The sequence below is a fragment of the Physeter macrocephalus genome, chromosome 19 (assembly GCF_002837175.3).
Source record: "Physeter macrocephalus isolate SW-GA chromosome 19, ASM283717v5, whole genome shotgun sequence".
NCBI classification, from domain to species: domain Eukaryota; kingdom Metazoa; phylum Chordata; class Mammalia; order Artiodactyla; family Physeteridae; genus Physeter; species Physeter macrocephalus.
In genome coordinates this window covers 32,183,401-32,196,589 of record NC_041232.1, presented here as the reverse complement: position 1 = coordinate 32,196,589, position 13,189 = coordinate 32,183,401, and the positions used below count along the sequence as shown (strand labels likewise).

General features: G+C 39.3%; 1 protein-coding gene across 11 annotated transcripts in view; it reads right to left on the bottom strand.

Moving 5' to 3' along the window:
- DLGAP1 (DLG associated protein 1) overlaps window positions 1-13,189 on the bottom strand; it is a 337,165-nt gene that overhangs the window by 178,275 nt on the left and 145,701 nt on the right. For all 11 annotated transcript variants that reach the window (XM_024120784.1, XM_024120783.1, XM_055080557.1 and 8 more), the window contains one exon: window positions 9,838-10,015. In XM_024120784.1, coding sequence (XP_023976552.1) covers window positions 9,838-10,015 — 178 coding nt within the window. The remainder of the gene's footprint in view (window positions 1-9,837; window positions 10,016-13,189) is intronic.

Genomic DNA, 13,189 nt, shown 5'->3' with positions numbered 1-13,189 from the left:
ACCAGGGAAGTCCCTATTTACTAATTTTTAAGATAATAAATTTGTTCTCTTGTATCTACTAAACATGACCAATTAATTTTTAAAAGTATCAAAATGGACTCATAGATTTAAAAGTATTTGACGGTTTTAAATCCACTTCTATTTTCATTCTCACTTAACTCATCTGTCTCATCTGTGGCCAGCGGGAACCTCTTAGGTTGGCTCCTGGGTCCTTTTGACATGAGACCAGTGGTCTTTGATAACTTCCTTTGTATCTGGTATGACAAGTTATTCAAAACTTATCTTGCATCTTTCCTGCCCAGTCCTGAAATTAGTATTTTTCCAGGAAGTCTTTTTTCTTTTAGTGGTAAATGGCATCGCAAGAACACAGTTTGGGCACCAGGAAGCTTCACTGTCATTGCTACAGGGTTGGTCATTCTTCTAGGCCTTTCAATGGACAGAGAACTAGGTTATGAATACATCTAATTCAAAACACTGCAGTGGGGGCTCCCTGGTGGCGCAGTGGTTGAGAATCCGCCTGCCGATGCAGGGGATACGGGTTCGTGCCCCGGTCCGGGAAGATCCCACATGCCGCGGAGCAGCTGGGCCCGTGAGCCATGGCCGCTGAGCCTGCGCGTCCGGAGCCTGTGCTCCACAACGGGAGAGGCCACAACAGTGAGAGGCCCGCGTACCACAAAAACAAAACAAAACAAACCAAAAAAAAAACCAAAAAAACAACAACAACAAAACACTGCAGTGTTTTTATGTAACTTCTATGTTATATTTATACATATATCTTTATCGCATATTAAAAATCCTGGTTTTCAAGGACACAGAAGATGATGGAATTGGGATATACTACAATGATTCATTTGCTTTCTTCCACAATACGTACACAACAGTCTCAGAATAGCATACTAATACCACCACTGCCCAACCATTACTGAAAACAGTTCACAATTCTTTTTTTTTTGCATCTGCTGTCTCTATTATTCCCTCATTTAAAACTAGTTGTGCTAGATTGACATTATCAGAGCATATAACGTACACGTTCTCTCCCACTGTAGCTCTCATTAGTCTTAGTTTTACAAATAACTATATATTTAATGCTTGCCACTACTTTTTTCATATAAAAAGATGATTCTTTATCCAACTTAGACACAAATATAGATCAAATAGTTCTAGATGGCTTATAAAGACAAAGAGCAGACCCCTGACCCACCCAGTCCACCCCCAATTCTCCCTCCCCAGAGGCAACCATTTTCAATTCTTCCAGTTGGATCTTATGGTGTTCGCATCCATATTGCAGAACACATGCTTATGTGAATCTCTTGATATGTTCATAGACCTCTTGGTTTCCTCCCTGCCCTTGAAGCATCCCTCTTGGAGCCTCCTATCCTACTGCAGTCTATGGCTGCCAAGCCCACTGACGTCCTGGGATCTCCCTTCCCCATCATTCCAGGGGTGCCCTTTATTATCTAACCTGTGGTGGAGCCCCTGTTCCCTCTTCCTTATTTTATTCCCTCCTTTCGGTGGAGCACATCTTCCAGTGCTTTCTTGGGAAGGCGCCACCTCACATTGATGGAAATGTCTGTACCCCACCTCCACTGTTAAGGGAGAGCATGCTTGCATTTAGAATTCTAGCTGTATCCCTTCTTCCTTCAGATGTTTCCAGGCTTTGCTCCTTGTCTCTTAGCCTCCGTGTGTGCTAGAGATTGAGCAAGTGGATGCCTTTCTCATTCCTGAGCCTTTCCATGTGAGCTGGTTTGCCCCATCCCTTCTGGAAGCTTTTTAGGTACCAAATGATCTAATGTTTCACCATGGCATTCTCTGTGTGGATCTTTCTCCATCCATTTTGCTGGGTACTGTGTGGGCCCTCTCAACCTGCAAATTCATGTCTTTTAGTTCTGGGTTCTGGGACCATTATTTTATTAGTAATTGCCTTCCTTCTGTTTTCTCTTTTCTTTCTGAAACTCCTAGTGTTCATTGTTGGAATCCAAGAACAAGAAACATGAAGAAAAATACATTGATACATCATAATTTCCAAAACCAAACTGGAGGACTTATACTTCCTGATCTCAAAACTTACTACAAAGCTACAATAATCAAAACAGTTTGGCACTGACATAGGACAGACATACAGACCAATGGAACAGAATGGAGAGTCCAGAAGTAAAGTCATGCATCTATTTGCCACTAGTTCTTACATTTGGTCTTTTGAATTGTCTAAAGCTCACTGTCTGGTAGATGCCTCAGGATGGGCTCATGGAAACAGTATTCCCTACATTCATCCATGCTTTTAATAGTGTGCCCATGCTTTTTATAGTTGAAAGTCAGTTTTTTTGGATATAAAATCTTTGGTTCACATTTTCCCCCTTGGCTATAATAACATATTACTCAATTTTCTTTTGGCATAAACTATTGTTATTATAGAGTCTGATAATTTAATTTTTGTTCTTTCTTAAGTCACTTGCTTTTTTTGTTTAGAAGTCCGAAGGGGGGTGGTGTTTTTTTTTTTTTTTAATTCTTCAAAATTCTGTAATTTTACTAGACTATGTCTTGGTATTTATTGTTTTGGGTCAGTTTCTCAGGTACATGGTATATTCTTTTGAATCTTTTTATTTCAGGGATGTTTTCTTTAATGTTTTATTATTTGTTCTGGTCCTTTGCTTTGATTATCTTCTTCAGAGACTTCTATTATCTCTATGGTCAATCTTTGCCTATCTTCCATATTTATCAATTTCTCTTGAATCCTTTTTAATTCTTCTTCAAAACTCTTCCTCCGTTTCAGGTTCTATTTTTCTCAGTGTATAAAATGTCTCATTCACTTGCTCCTCTATTCCCTCAGTCTAATCTTCATTTCTGAAATGATTTTTCTTTTACTTCTAATTCTTTCCTGAGTTCTGTGACATCATTTTTAAGTTTTTGAAAATTCAGATATATCTTTTCCTCCCATGTCTTATGTCATTTTCTTAATGTGTTTTAGCTTATTTTGAAAGACTGTGTCACAGTTTTGATCTATTTTGTGGGTGTGTCTTTCTGGCATGCTTTCATTTTCTGTAGGAATGTTATTCTGCTCCTTATTCTCTTTTCTTTACTATAGTGACTTTGACTGTGATTTAAAGTGGATTTTTTTTGTTCCTCATTTCTCAGTAAAATTAGTTTTTCTGACCTTGAGAGGGTGATACATTCAGGATTTTCCCCCTAAGTTTTACACAGGGCTTCCTCTTCTACTGTTTTAGCGTCATGTTGCTTTCCAAGATTTCCTGATTCTCTTGTTCCTTCCCCCAACTTTTACCTGAACCTTCTCTTTTCTTCTTTGCTATTGTCTCTATGTTGCTCGTATTTGATTCTATTCCCAACTGTTTCTTCTCAGAACTGGGCCCTCTTCTTGAAGGAAAAACTGGTTGGTTGGTTTCCAGTGTATACATAGGCTCAGATTTCCCCAACCTCTCCTGATTTTACTGCAGGACCCTTGAATTTACCTGCTCTTAGAGAAGGCAAATCCTTCCCAGTTTCAGCTGCTATTCTCAAATACATACCCCACCCCTCCAAACTACCTGCTGCTGGTTTCCTTCTGCTTTACTCACATCCATCAAGAAAGTCATTGTTTATCTGTGTTCTCCAGCACAGATGTGGATGCAACACAGGCTTATGGCTACTGGTGGTTTGTTCCTATCTACTTACATTTTGGGTTCACGGAATATCTTGTCATCTGATTTTGTTGTAAATGTTGTCCATGAATTTTTAGTTTTTCTATCTAGTTGCTCTGTCTGCTTTTATACAGAGACTCAGGGAGATTCAGACACTAAGCCACCACCTCCATGATATTGTATAGTATGATTGGACCATAATTTATTTAACCACTGCTTTGTGGATGATGATTCAAGTATGTCCTTGGAGGCCATGCTATGACCAACTTCCTTGTTTGTTTATCTTTATATTCTGGTACTTTCATTTCTGTATTATAAAGTTCCACAAGTGGGATTCCCGTGCCAAAAGATTTATTTTACCTTTTGTAGATTTTACAACGTTACTTTCAAAAACAATTGTAGCAATTCATCCCAAATAGCAAGTAAGTCAGAGCTCATTTTTCAGCATGGTCACCAGTACTGGGTATTAGCTGTTTTTGCTGCCTGATAGGTCAAGAGTGATATTGTGCTGTTTCAGTTTATCTTTACCAGCCTACTAGTGTATATGAACATCTTTTCCTATATTTATTGGACTTGGTACTTTTTTCCCTTTTGATTTGCTATTTCATAAGCTTTGCCCCAAATTCTTTTAGGTTGTTTATCTTTTCATACTAATTGGTAGAAACACTTTAGGCAACTGGAACATTATGCTTTTTTCTTGATGTGTTTAAATATTCCCCCTGTCAATTTTAACTTTAAGATGTCTTTTGCTGCACAGAAATATTTTATTTTTAGTTAGATTAGATGTCTATCTTTTATTTTATGTTTTCTATAATTCTTATTTTATTAAAAGTTATAATTCTCACCATAATATCATACACATATTCCCCTAATTTAAAATTTTTTGTCACTTTGTGTTAGTGCTCAGATTTTAAATTCATTTGAATTTATTTCTATATGGAAAGAAGGAGTAGTTTAGTGCTTTTTCTACTATATCATGGGCAATTCGCTTGAATTCTCTGAGCCTCATTTTCCTAATCTTTAAAATGCATATGATACCTACCTCATAGGGATGCTTTAAGGATAAAAAATGAAATATACAAGTGCATATTTCAAGGCACATGGTAGGCGTTCGATAAATACTAGATATTATTTTGTGAGATAGTGTAGTGGGAAGAATGAGACAAGTTACTCTAATTCTCTAAGACTGAATTTCATAAATTAAAAAAATTATCTTATAATTGCTATGAAATTAATGAGATAATATGCAAAGCTTATAGCTTATATCAGGTAAGCAATACATGGTAACTATTCTATTATTCTCATTTTCATTATTACTACTACTATTATTGGCATTATTATTGCCACCCATACTCCAATTCCAATTCCAGCAGACATTGGAGAAACTTACCAGTTAGGAGTCAGAACACCTGGGTTTTCTAGGTTCTGTCACTGACTAGCTGGGTGCTGACAGACGCTTAATTTATTTGAGTTTCCATTTCTTTGTATATATAAAGTGAAGGGATGATCTAGGTCAAAAGTCACAGCTAAACTGCTGGTATTACCACCAAGCACAATAACTGCCTATTACATTCGTGTTTTAAAAATGATGTGGGACTTCCCTGGTGGTGCAATGGTTAAGAGTCTGCCTGCCAATGCAGGGGACACAGGTTCGATCCCTGGTCCGGGAGGATCCCACATGCTGTGGAGCAACTAAGCCCGTGTGCCACAACTACTGAGCCTGCGCTCTAGAGCCCACGAGCCACAACTACTGAAGTCCGCGTACCCTATGGCCCATGTGCTGCAACTACTGAGCCCACGCGCTGCAACTACTGTAGCCTGCGCTCCTAGAGCCCGTGCTCCTCAACAAGGAAAGCCACCATAATGAGAAGCCCACGCACCACGACGAAGAGTAGCCCCTGCTCGCTGCAACTAGAGAAAGCCCGAGCACAGCAACAAACACCCAACGTGGCCAAAAAACTATTAAAATATAAATAAAGATAATGGAGTCCCTCTTAAAAAAATAAATAAATGATGTGGAAACTCAACATGTTACTGGACAAAATATGTCTGTGAGCTTCTAGTTTATGATTCCAGATGAAGATATTTTGAGGTTTGGACTTGAAATAAATTGAGATGTAAATTAAACTAATTTGGGGGGCTTCCCTGGTGGCGCAGTGGTTGAGAATCTGCCTGCCAATGCAGGGGACACGGGTTCGAGCCCTGGTCTGGGAAGATCCCACATACAATGGAGCAACTAGGCCCGTGGGCCACAGCTACTGAGCCTGTGCGTCTGGAGCTTGTGCTCCACAACAAGAGAGGCCGCGACAGTGAGAGACCCGTGCACCACGATGAAGAGTGGTCCCCACTCGCTGCAACTAGAGAAAGTCCACGCACAGAAACGAACGAAGACCCAACACAGCAAAAAAAAAAAAAAAAAAAAAAAAAAAAACCCATTAAAAAAAAACTAATTTGGAAATGACAGTTATTATACCAAATATTTTTTTAAAATGTGACTTTCTATAATTCTTTCTTCTCAAGTCTTACTTTAAAAGCCCCTGTTTTATTAGATGTATATATAGTAAAAAATATATAGAAAGGTTATAAACATATAAAGAGGTGTTCAGTTTTTCTCTATCATCCAAGCATAGTCTGTTTTTAGGAATGTTTCATTTCTGTTAAGGTATGAATGGCAGAAACAAACAATTTAGTTATTCTAGACCAATTTCTTGGCTTACAGCATTTTACTCTGATCTTTCTAGGAGCCTTTGATGAATAATATATCAATAATATATCAGGTTTTAAGGAGGAATAGGATATAATGTACTTAAATTCTATACTACTAGAGCTGCTACTAAAGATCTATAGGAGAGAATATCTCCGACATCACAAAAACCAACTACTTTTTGAAAAGCCTAGAGTATATATGGTAGGATTGCTTTGAAGAAGAAACCATTCCCTTTGAATAAGGACAACGTTGGGACTGCGATAGAAAGTTTGAAATTATCCTTCGCGATACTCTATTACTGGAAAATTGAATATGGAACTAGAAAAATGGTGTGTCGTTAGGAATCCATTTAGGATGGCTCTGCTTTCTGTATTTTACTTAAGGCGAAATGATCACGCCACTGAATTGCAGACTTGACCCGCCCCTGGATCAAGGCCCACACGTGCCTCTTCAGTGATTTGTTGATACTTTACTAAGTTGTCACCAGGAAGTGACACTGTCTCAAGGAAGGTCAGATCTACAGCGTAGGGACTAAAAGCAGGCAGTTGTGTAGATGCATGTCCTGATGGGGAAGTGACCTGCTCTCCTGTTTTAACCATGTAAAATTATGAAAGCAGTAAGTGTGTATAAACATTTTCCAACGAAGTATTCTAAACCCACCGAAGTATTCTGCAGGTATGACACCTGGGATTTGTAGACTATTTTGCAAATCTGGAAGGCTATGTGACCATGAGCCTGTCCAGAATAAAGATAAGCTTAAAGACGTTTTAAATATTATATTGTTTACTGTGAAAAAAGTAAGAACAAGGCAAGTCCAACTTTCACCAAATGAGGCGCCAAATATTTACCTAAGAGTTGGGATAGTGGGTATCACTGGACAGCAGTACCTAGCACAAATAGGTATGCATACTCTTGGAGATTACACTTATCTATTCATTCATTCATTCATTTTTGCATGCTGCTCTGTGCGGCATGGGGGATCTTAGTTCCCTGACCAGGGATCGAACCCTGGCCCCTGGCAGTGGAAGTGCAGAGTCCTAACCACTGGGCCGCCAGGGAATTCCCTTTGGAGATTACTTTAAAGTAAGGAAATGCACAGTAGGCAAATACTGGAATCCAGTATGTCAGCTTTCCCTGACTCCTGCCCTACCCTGCTTTTGGAGCCTTGCTGTGGTCCCTGCCTTTGCTTTTCAAGAATCCGTTTAGAGCAGGGAGCTCTATTTTGATGGTAGGGACAAAATGAGAGCAGTGGTCCTATTTCGGGGTCTCACTCTGACAGATCAGAGATGCTTCAGTGCTTAGTCTATCACCACCACCAGCATTACCACTTTCACCATCACCACTACCACCACCATTACCACCAACTCTACCACCACCATCATGATCACCTCACCACCATCTCCGCCACTATCCTCACCACTACCACCACCAGCACCAGCAGTAGTAGTAATGCTCACCTTGATGATCACAGTGTCTTTCAAACTAGCTTCTCTGCCTCTAGCCTCTTTCTCATCCTCTCCAATCTTTCCTACATTTTTTTTGCTAGATTAATTATCCTCCACCAAAGTTCTGATCATATCTTTTGCCTGCTTAAAAGCTGAAGTTTTAATTAATCTTCAATCAGTCCCATTCCTAATGAATAAAGTCCAGTCCCCTGGGCCCTGCATGGAAGGCCATGTACAAAAAATGTCCCCAGGACAAAATTCAGAACCGATTTCCCATTGCTGTAAGTATTCTGAGCTCTAACTACGCTTGAGAATTCATTATTCCTTGAATATGCTCTAGGCCAGCATTTTCAAAGTTCAGATATATACTACATTAATAAATACTTCTTTATTAAGGTATTGCTTTATTAGAATCACTTGGAATATTTGTTAAAGTGCATATTCCTAGACCCCATGCCTAGAAGCTCTCTCTTTAGAATCCTGGGTACTGGAGACCTTTTACTCATTCAATTTGGGATCTTGGTGACAATTTTTTGACCACATAGAAAGTCCCATTTAACTTCTGGTTACTTACATATCTTACAGTGTGTTTATAAGAGCTAATATTACGAAAATATGAAGCAGTTGGCACAGTGCCTGACCCAATAAAGGCGGCTCTTATGGTTAATTCTTGCCCTACCTACCTCAGAGTGTTTTCTAAAAATAAATAAATAATTAATTAATTTTTAGCTGCATTGGGTCTTCGTTGCTGCACGTGGGCTTCTCACTGTGGTGGCTTCTCTTGTTGCAGAGCACGGGCTCCAGGCACGAGGACTTAAGTAGTTGTGGCTCGCTGGCTTCAGGAGTTGAGGCACATGGGCTCAGTAGTTGTGGCACGTGGGCTCAGCACTTGTGGCTCGTGGGCTCTAGAGCACAGGTTCAGTAGTTGTGGCGCATGGGCTTAGTTGCTTCACAGCATGTGGGATCTTCCTGGACCAGGGATCAAACCTGTGTCCCCTGTATTGGCAGGCGGATTCTTCACCACTGCGCCTCCAGGGAAGCCCATACCTCAGAGTGTTTTTGTTCAAGTAAATAACGTTTGTTATTTACAGCACTTTTACGTTTTTTGTATGCTCTCCATTAGACTGTAAACTTGGGGAGCAGGAATTAGGCATTACTCACCATTGACTAGCTGGCAAAATCTGGCCCAGTGTTCTGCTCACTGCGTATGAGTTGAGTTAATAGTATGGTGCTTAGTTTAAAAAATTGTGATATAAATTAAAATTCAGAGCTCCTAAACATTATTGCAAAAAATATACCCTTTTTTTTTTGTCCTTCCAGAGGAAGCCCTGGAGCCACCTCTTGCTCGCCTGGTGGCCCCTGAAAGCTGTAGGGTCAGGCCCTCCAGGAGTCCTAGGTTCAACCCTCCCTAGGGTTGAACCTAGGCTGCTCCCTTCGGGCAGCCTAACCCTCTCCCACGTTCTCTGAGACCATCATTGGGAGCCATCAAGAAAATTTAGCTGAATATTTCGGATGCAACATTAAGTCACCTTTACTGAGTCTTCATCCCTAGTTCTGGGTACCAGTTCTTAGAAGTGGGCTTGTGTCTTATAACCAAGATGCAGTATTCACCTAGGACCCAGTTGGGGTTCAGCAGATCGTATCTCATTTCCTGTGCCTGGGTCCCTGTCTTGATTACCTGCTTAATACTTTTATGATTTGACACTGCCTTGGTTTTGCCAATGATGTCTACCCTGTCCTTCTATCCTTCAGACATCTTTACAACCGAAGCCTCATCCAACAACTCCTTAATGACTAATTTGTTGGTGCCAACTGACTGCTGATGAATTTCCAAGGACTCCCCTGATGTGCTTTATCCATCTGCCAAGGACCCCTCCCCTGCTGGTAGACTGTTGGTACCAGGAGCCCCCTGTGGCCAAACCAGGCAGCATTTAGACCTGACCTCCTGCCAGACCCATCAGCATCATTCCGGGGGGTGTCAACCTCCTCACGTCATGCCCTCTTGTTTTCCACCAACCCTTGTACAGTTCACAGATGCAGCCACAGGGCTCACCTGGCTGATGGTGCTCATGGCTCGCATGTAGCTCTCATTCCTGGAGCGGAACTTTGGTGATGTGAGCAGGCCCGCAGGGTCAAGGCTGTCTAGGCTTCGGTTGATGGAGACCTCACTGACCGCCCTCAAGTAACTGTGACTCCGGATCTGGAGTTTGGGGGAGTGCTCATTGGAAATCCTGAAAGAGAACAACGAAAAGTGTGGGTTTAGTCCTGTTCTAACACGCAGGCAGTAATAAGACAGGGTAGGACTGTGATTGATGTGGCACCCTACACATGGGGGCAAATACTAGAGATGCCCTCCCATGGTTACTAAACTCCCCCGTGGGGTCTAGGAAAGAAAACGTTTGATGGGAAATCATTGAGATCTGATGACATCAGAGAGCAATTATAATTTTTTCAGCCCAGGAAATAATTTTCTCAATCATATTTTCCTAGGCAGCCTGGGGAGGAGAGTAGAGCTGCTACTGCCCTGCTCCGGACTTCTGCCCTGTGTAATTTGCAAGCTTTTCCTTTGTACCCAATTCTTTTCTGTGCCATCTTTCTGTTTTTGGACTTTCTAGTAACAGCAAGTGGTTATATATCTATAACTATATCAATCTTTCTATCATCTATCTCTCTATCTAATCTTGATCTCATTTAGTTGAGATTTAACTTAGTGAACAAAACTTAAATTTTAGACATTAAAAATGTGTGCATATCTAAATCTTGATATCCAAAGACAAGTCTTTACATACTTTATACTCTTCAGATTTTTTCCAAGATGCATTTTTTATTTTATTTTATTTTTTATGAACACGTATTTCTTTATTAAGTCAATATCTTTTGCAAAATGAAAAAAGCCTTAGCATACAATATCTTTATACTTAAGGTAATACATCTGTTTATTAAATGTATTCATATTTGATATATTAAATTCAGAACTATTCAACTGTATTAATAAATTTCCCAATATATTTAATTAATTAATTAATTTTTGCTGTTTGACATTAGTCTTTTTTTAAAAAAATTTTATATTGGAGTATAGTTGATGTACAATGTTGTGTCCCAGATGCATTTTAAAATTATAAAAGTAGAAATTTAATTAATTAATTTTTGCTATTTGACATTAGTCTTTTTTTAAAAAAATTTTATATTGGAGTATAGTTGATGTACAATGTTGTGTCCCAGATGCATTTTAAAATTATAAAAGTAGAAATTGCTCCTTGCAAAAAGCCAAGCTATCCAAAGGTGCTCAAAGCAGAAAGTGGGTCTCCACTCCCCTGAAAGAACTACCCAGAGCAGCTCAGTGTATGTCCCTCCTTATCCTTTCTATACACGTACAAACAATTATTTTTTTAGTAATTAAAAAAAAATTTACTGAAATAATAGTTGATTTACAATGTTGTGTTAGGTTCAGGTGTATAGCAAAGTGATTCAGTTATACATATATATCTATTCTTTTTCATATTCTTTTCTATTATATGTTATTACAAGATATTGAATACAGTTCCCTGTGCTATACAGTAGGTCCTTGTTGTTTATCTATTTTATGTATAGTAGTTTGTATGTTTTAATCCCAAACTCCTAATTTATCCCCCTCCCCCTCTTTCCCCTTTGGTAACCACAAGTTTGTTTTCTATGTCTGTGTTTATTACTAATTTTTAAAGTTTGTTTTCACGTGGGATTCAGGGCGATTTTTCTTTCATTATTAAATTTAAAAATTTTTTGCTGTAACATTGCTTGCAATTAAAAATTAAAGTTGATAAGGAGATAGATGTAGGCCCAATATAGCTGCTGTTATTTATCATTATTCTGGAGATCCTAGCTAATGAAATTAGAGAAAACAAAAAGAAATACGAATATAAATATTGTGAAGAAAAGGTGAACTTTGAGTATTTACAGGTTACACAATTAATTAGCTGGAAGGTAAAAGAAAATCAACTGAAAAACTATGAGAACTAAGAAGAGTGATCCCCCAAATAGTTACATACAGGGTAAAAATTGAGAAATTAATAATTTTTCTATATACTTCCACCACCAAGTAGAAATTTTAATTTAAAAATCTCATTCAAAATGGCAAAACTATAAAATAAGTAGAAATTACAAAAAAGAAATGCACCAGAAATTTTTGAAAAAAGTGATAAAGCTTTATGGAGGGCAGGGTTTCCCTGGTGGCGCAGTGGTTAAGAATCTGCCTGCCAGACGTAGAGAATGGACTTGAGGACACGGGGAGGGGGAAGGGTAAGCTGGGACGAAGTGAGAGAGTGGCATGGACATATATACACTACCAAATGTAAAATTGATAGCTAGTGGGAAGCAGCTGCATAGCACAGGGAGATCAGCTCGGTGCTTTGTCACCACCTAGAGGGCTGGGATAGGGAGGGTGGGAGAGAGACGCAAGAAGGAGGGGATATGGGGATATATATATACGTACAGCTGATTCACTTTGTTATACAGCAGAAACTAACACACCATTGTAAAGCAATTATACTCCAATAAAGATGTTAAAAAAGAAAAAAAAAGAAAGAGAAAAAAAAGAATCCACCTGCCAATGCAGGGGACATGGGTTCGAGCCCTGGTCCAGGAAGATCCACATGCAGCGGAGAACTAAGCCCGTGCGCCACAACTACTGAGCCTGCGAGCCTAGAGCCTGCGCTCTGCAACGAGAGAAGCCACCGCAATGAGAAGCCAGCACACCGCAACAAAGAGTAGCCCCCGCTCGACGCAGCTAGAGAAAGCCCGAGGGCAGCAACGAAGACCCAACGCAACCAAAAAAAAAAAAAAAAAAAAAAAAATTTTATGGAGGGCAATAAACAAGTCATAATAAAAGAGGAAAACAAATTTCCTGGAGGGAAAACTCAATATTGTAAAAAAAAATTAAATTTTCCCTAAATTAATCTATAAATTTTATACTAAAAGCTGAGAATTTGATTAACAGCCACTTTTTGCAACTACACTGAAGGAGGGGACAAATTAGAACAGATCTAGAATTTAATATCACAAGGAAACCCCTTATGTATTTTACTACCACAAAAGAGAAACTGATTGTTCTCACAATGTTCCCTTTGGATCCTGTGCCATTATGGAGATTCCCCATGGACCACTTTATAAATGCCCATGCCAAAAATCCCAGCCAAAAAACAAATAAACTGAAGAATAAATTTTCCCTTTGAGATTTCTTCTAGGAGAAGAGAGACTTAGCTAGAAGCATTTATAACCTAAAGTTCACTTTCACATAGAACTTGAGAGGTGACGAATGTGTTTCTTTGGCTATTTTGTAACCTGACTCAGAGCAATGACATTGCCAACATAAAAAATGCTGCTCTTCCAAGCGGTTATCAGGGCAGCATTGGGGGTGGCTGTTTTGTAAA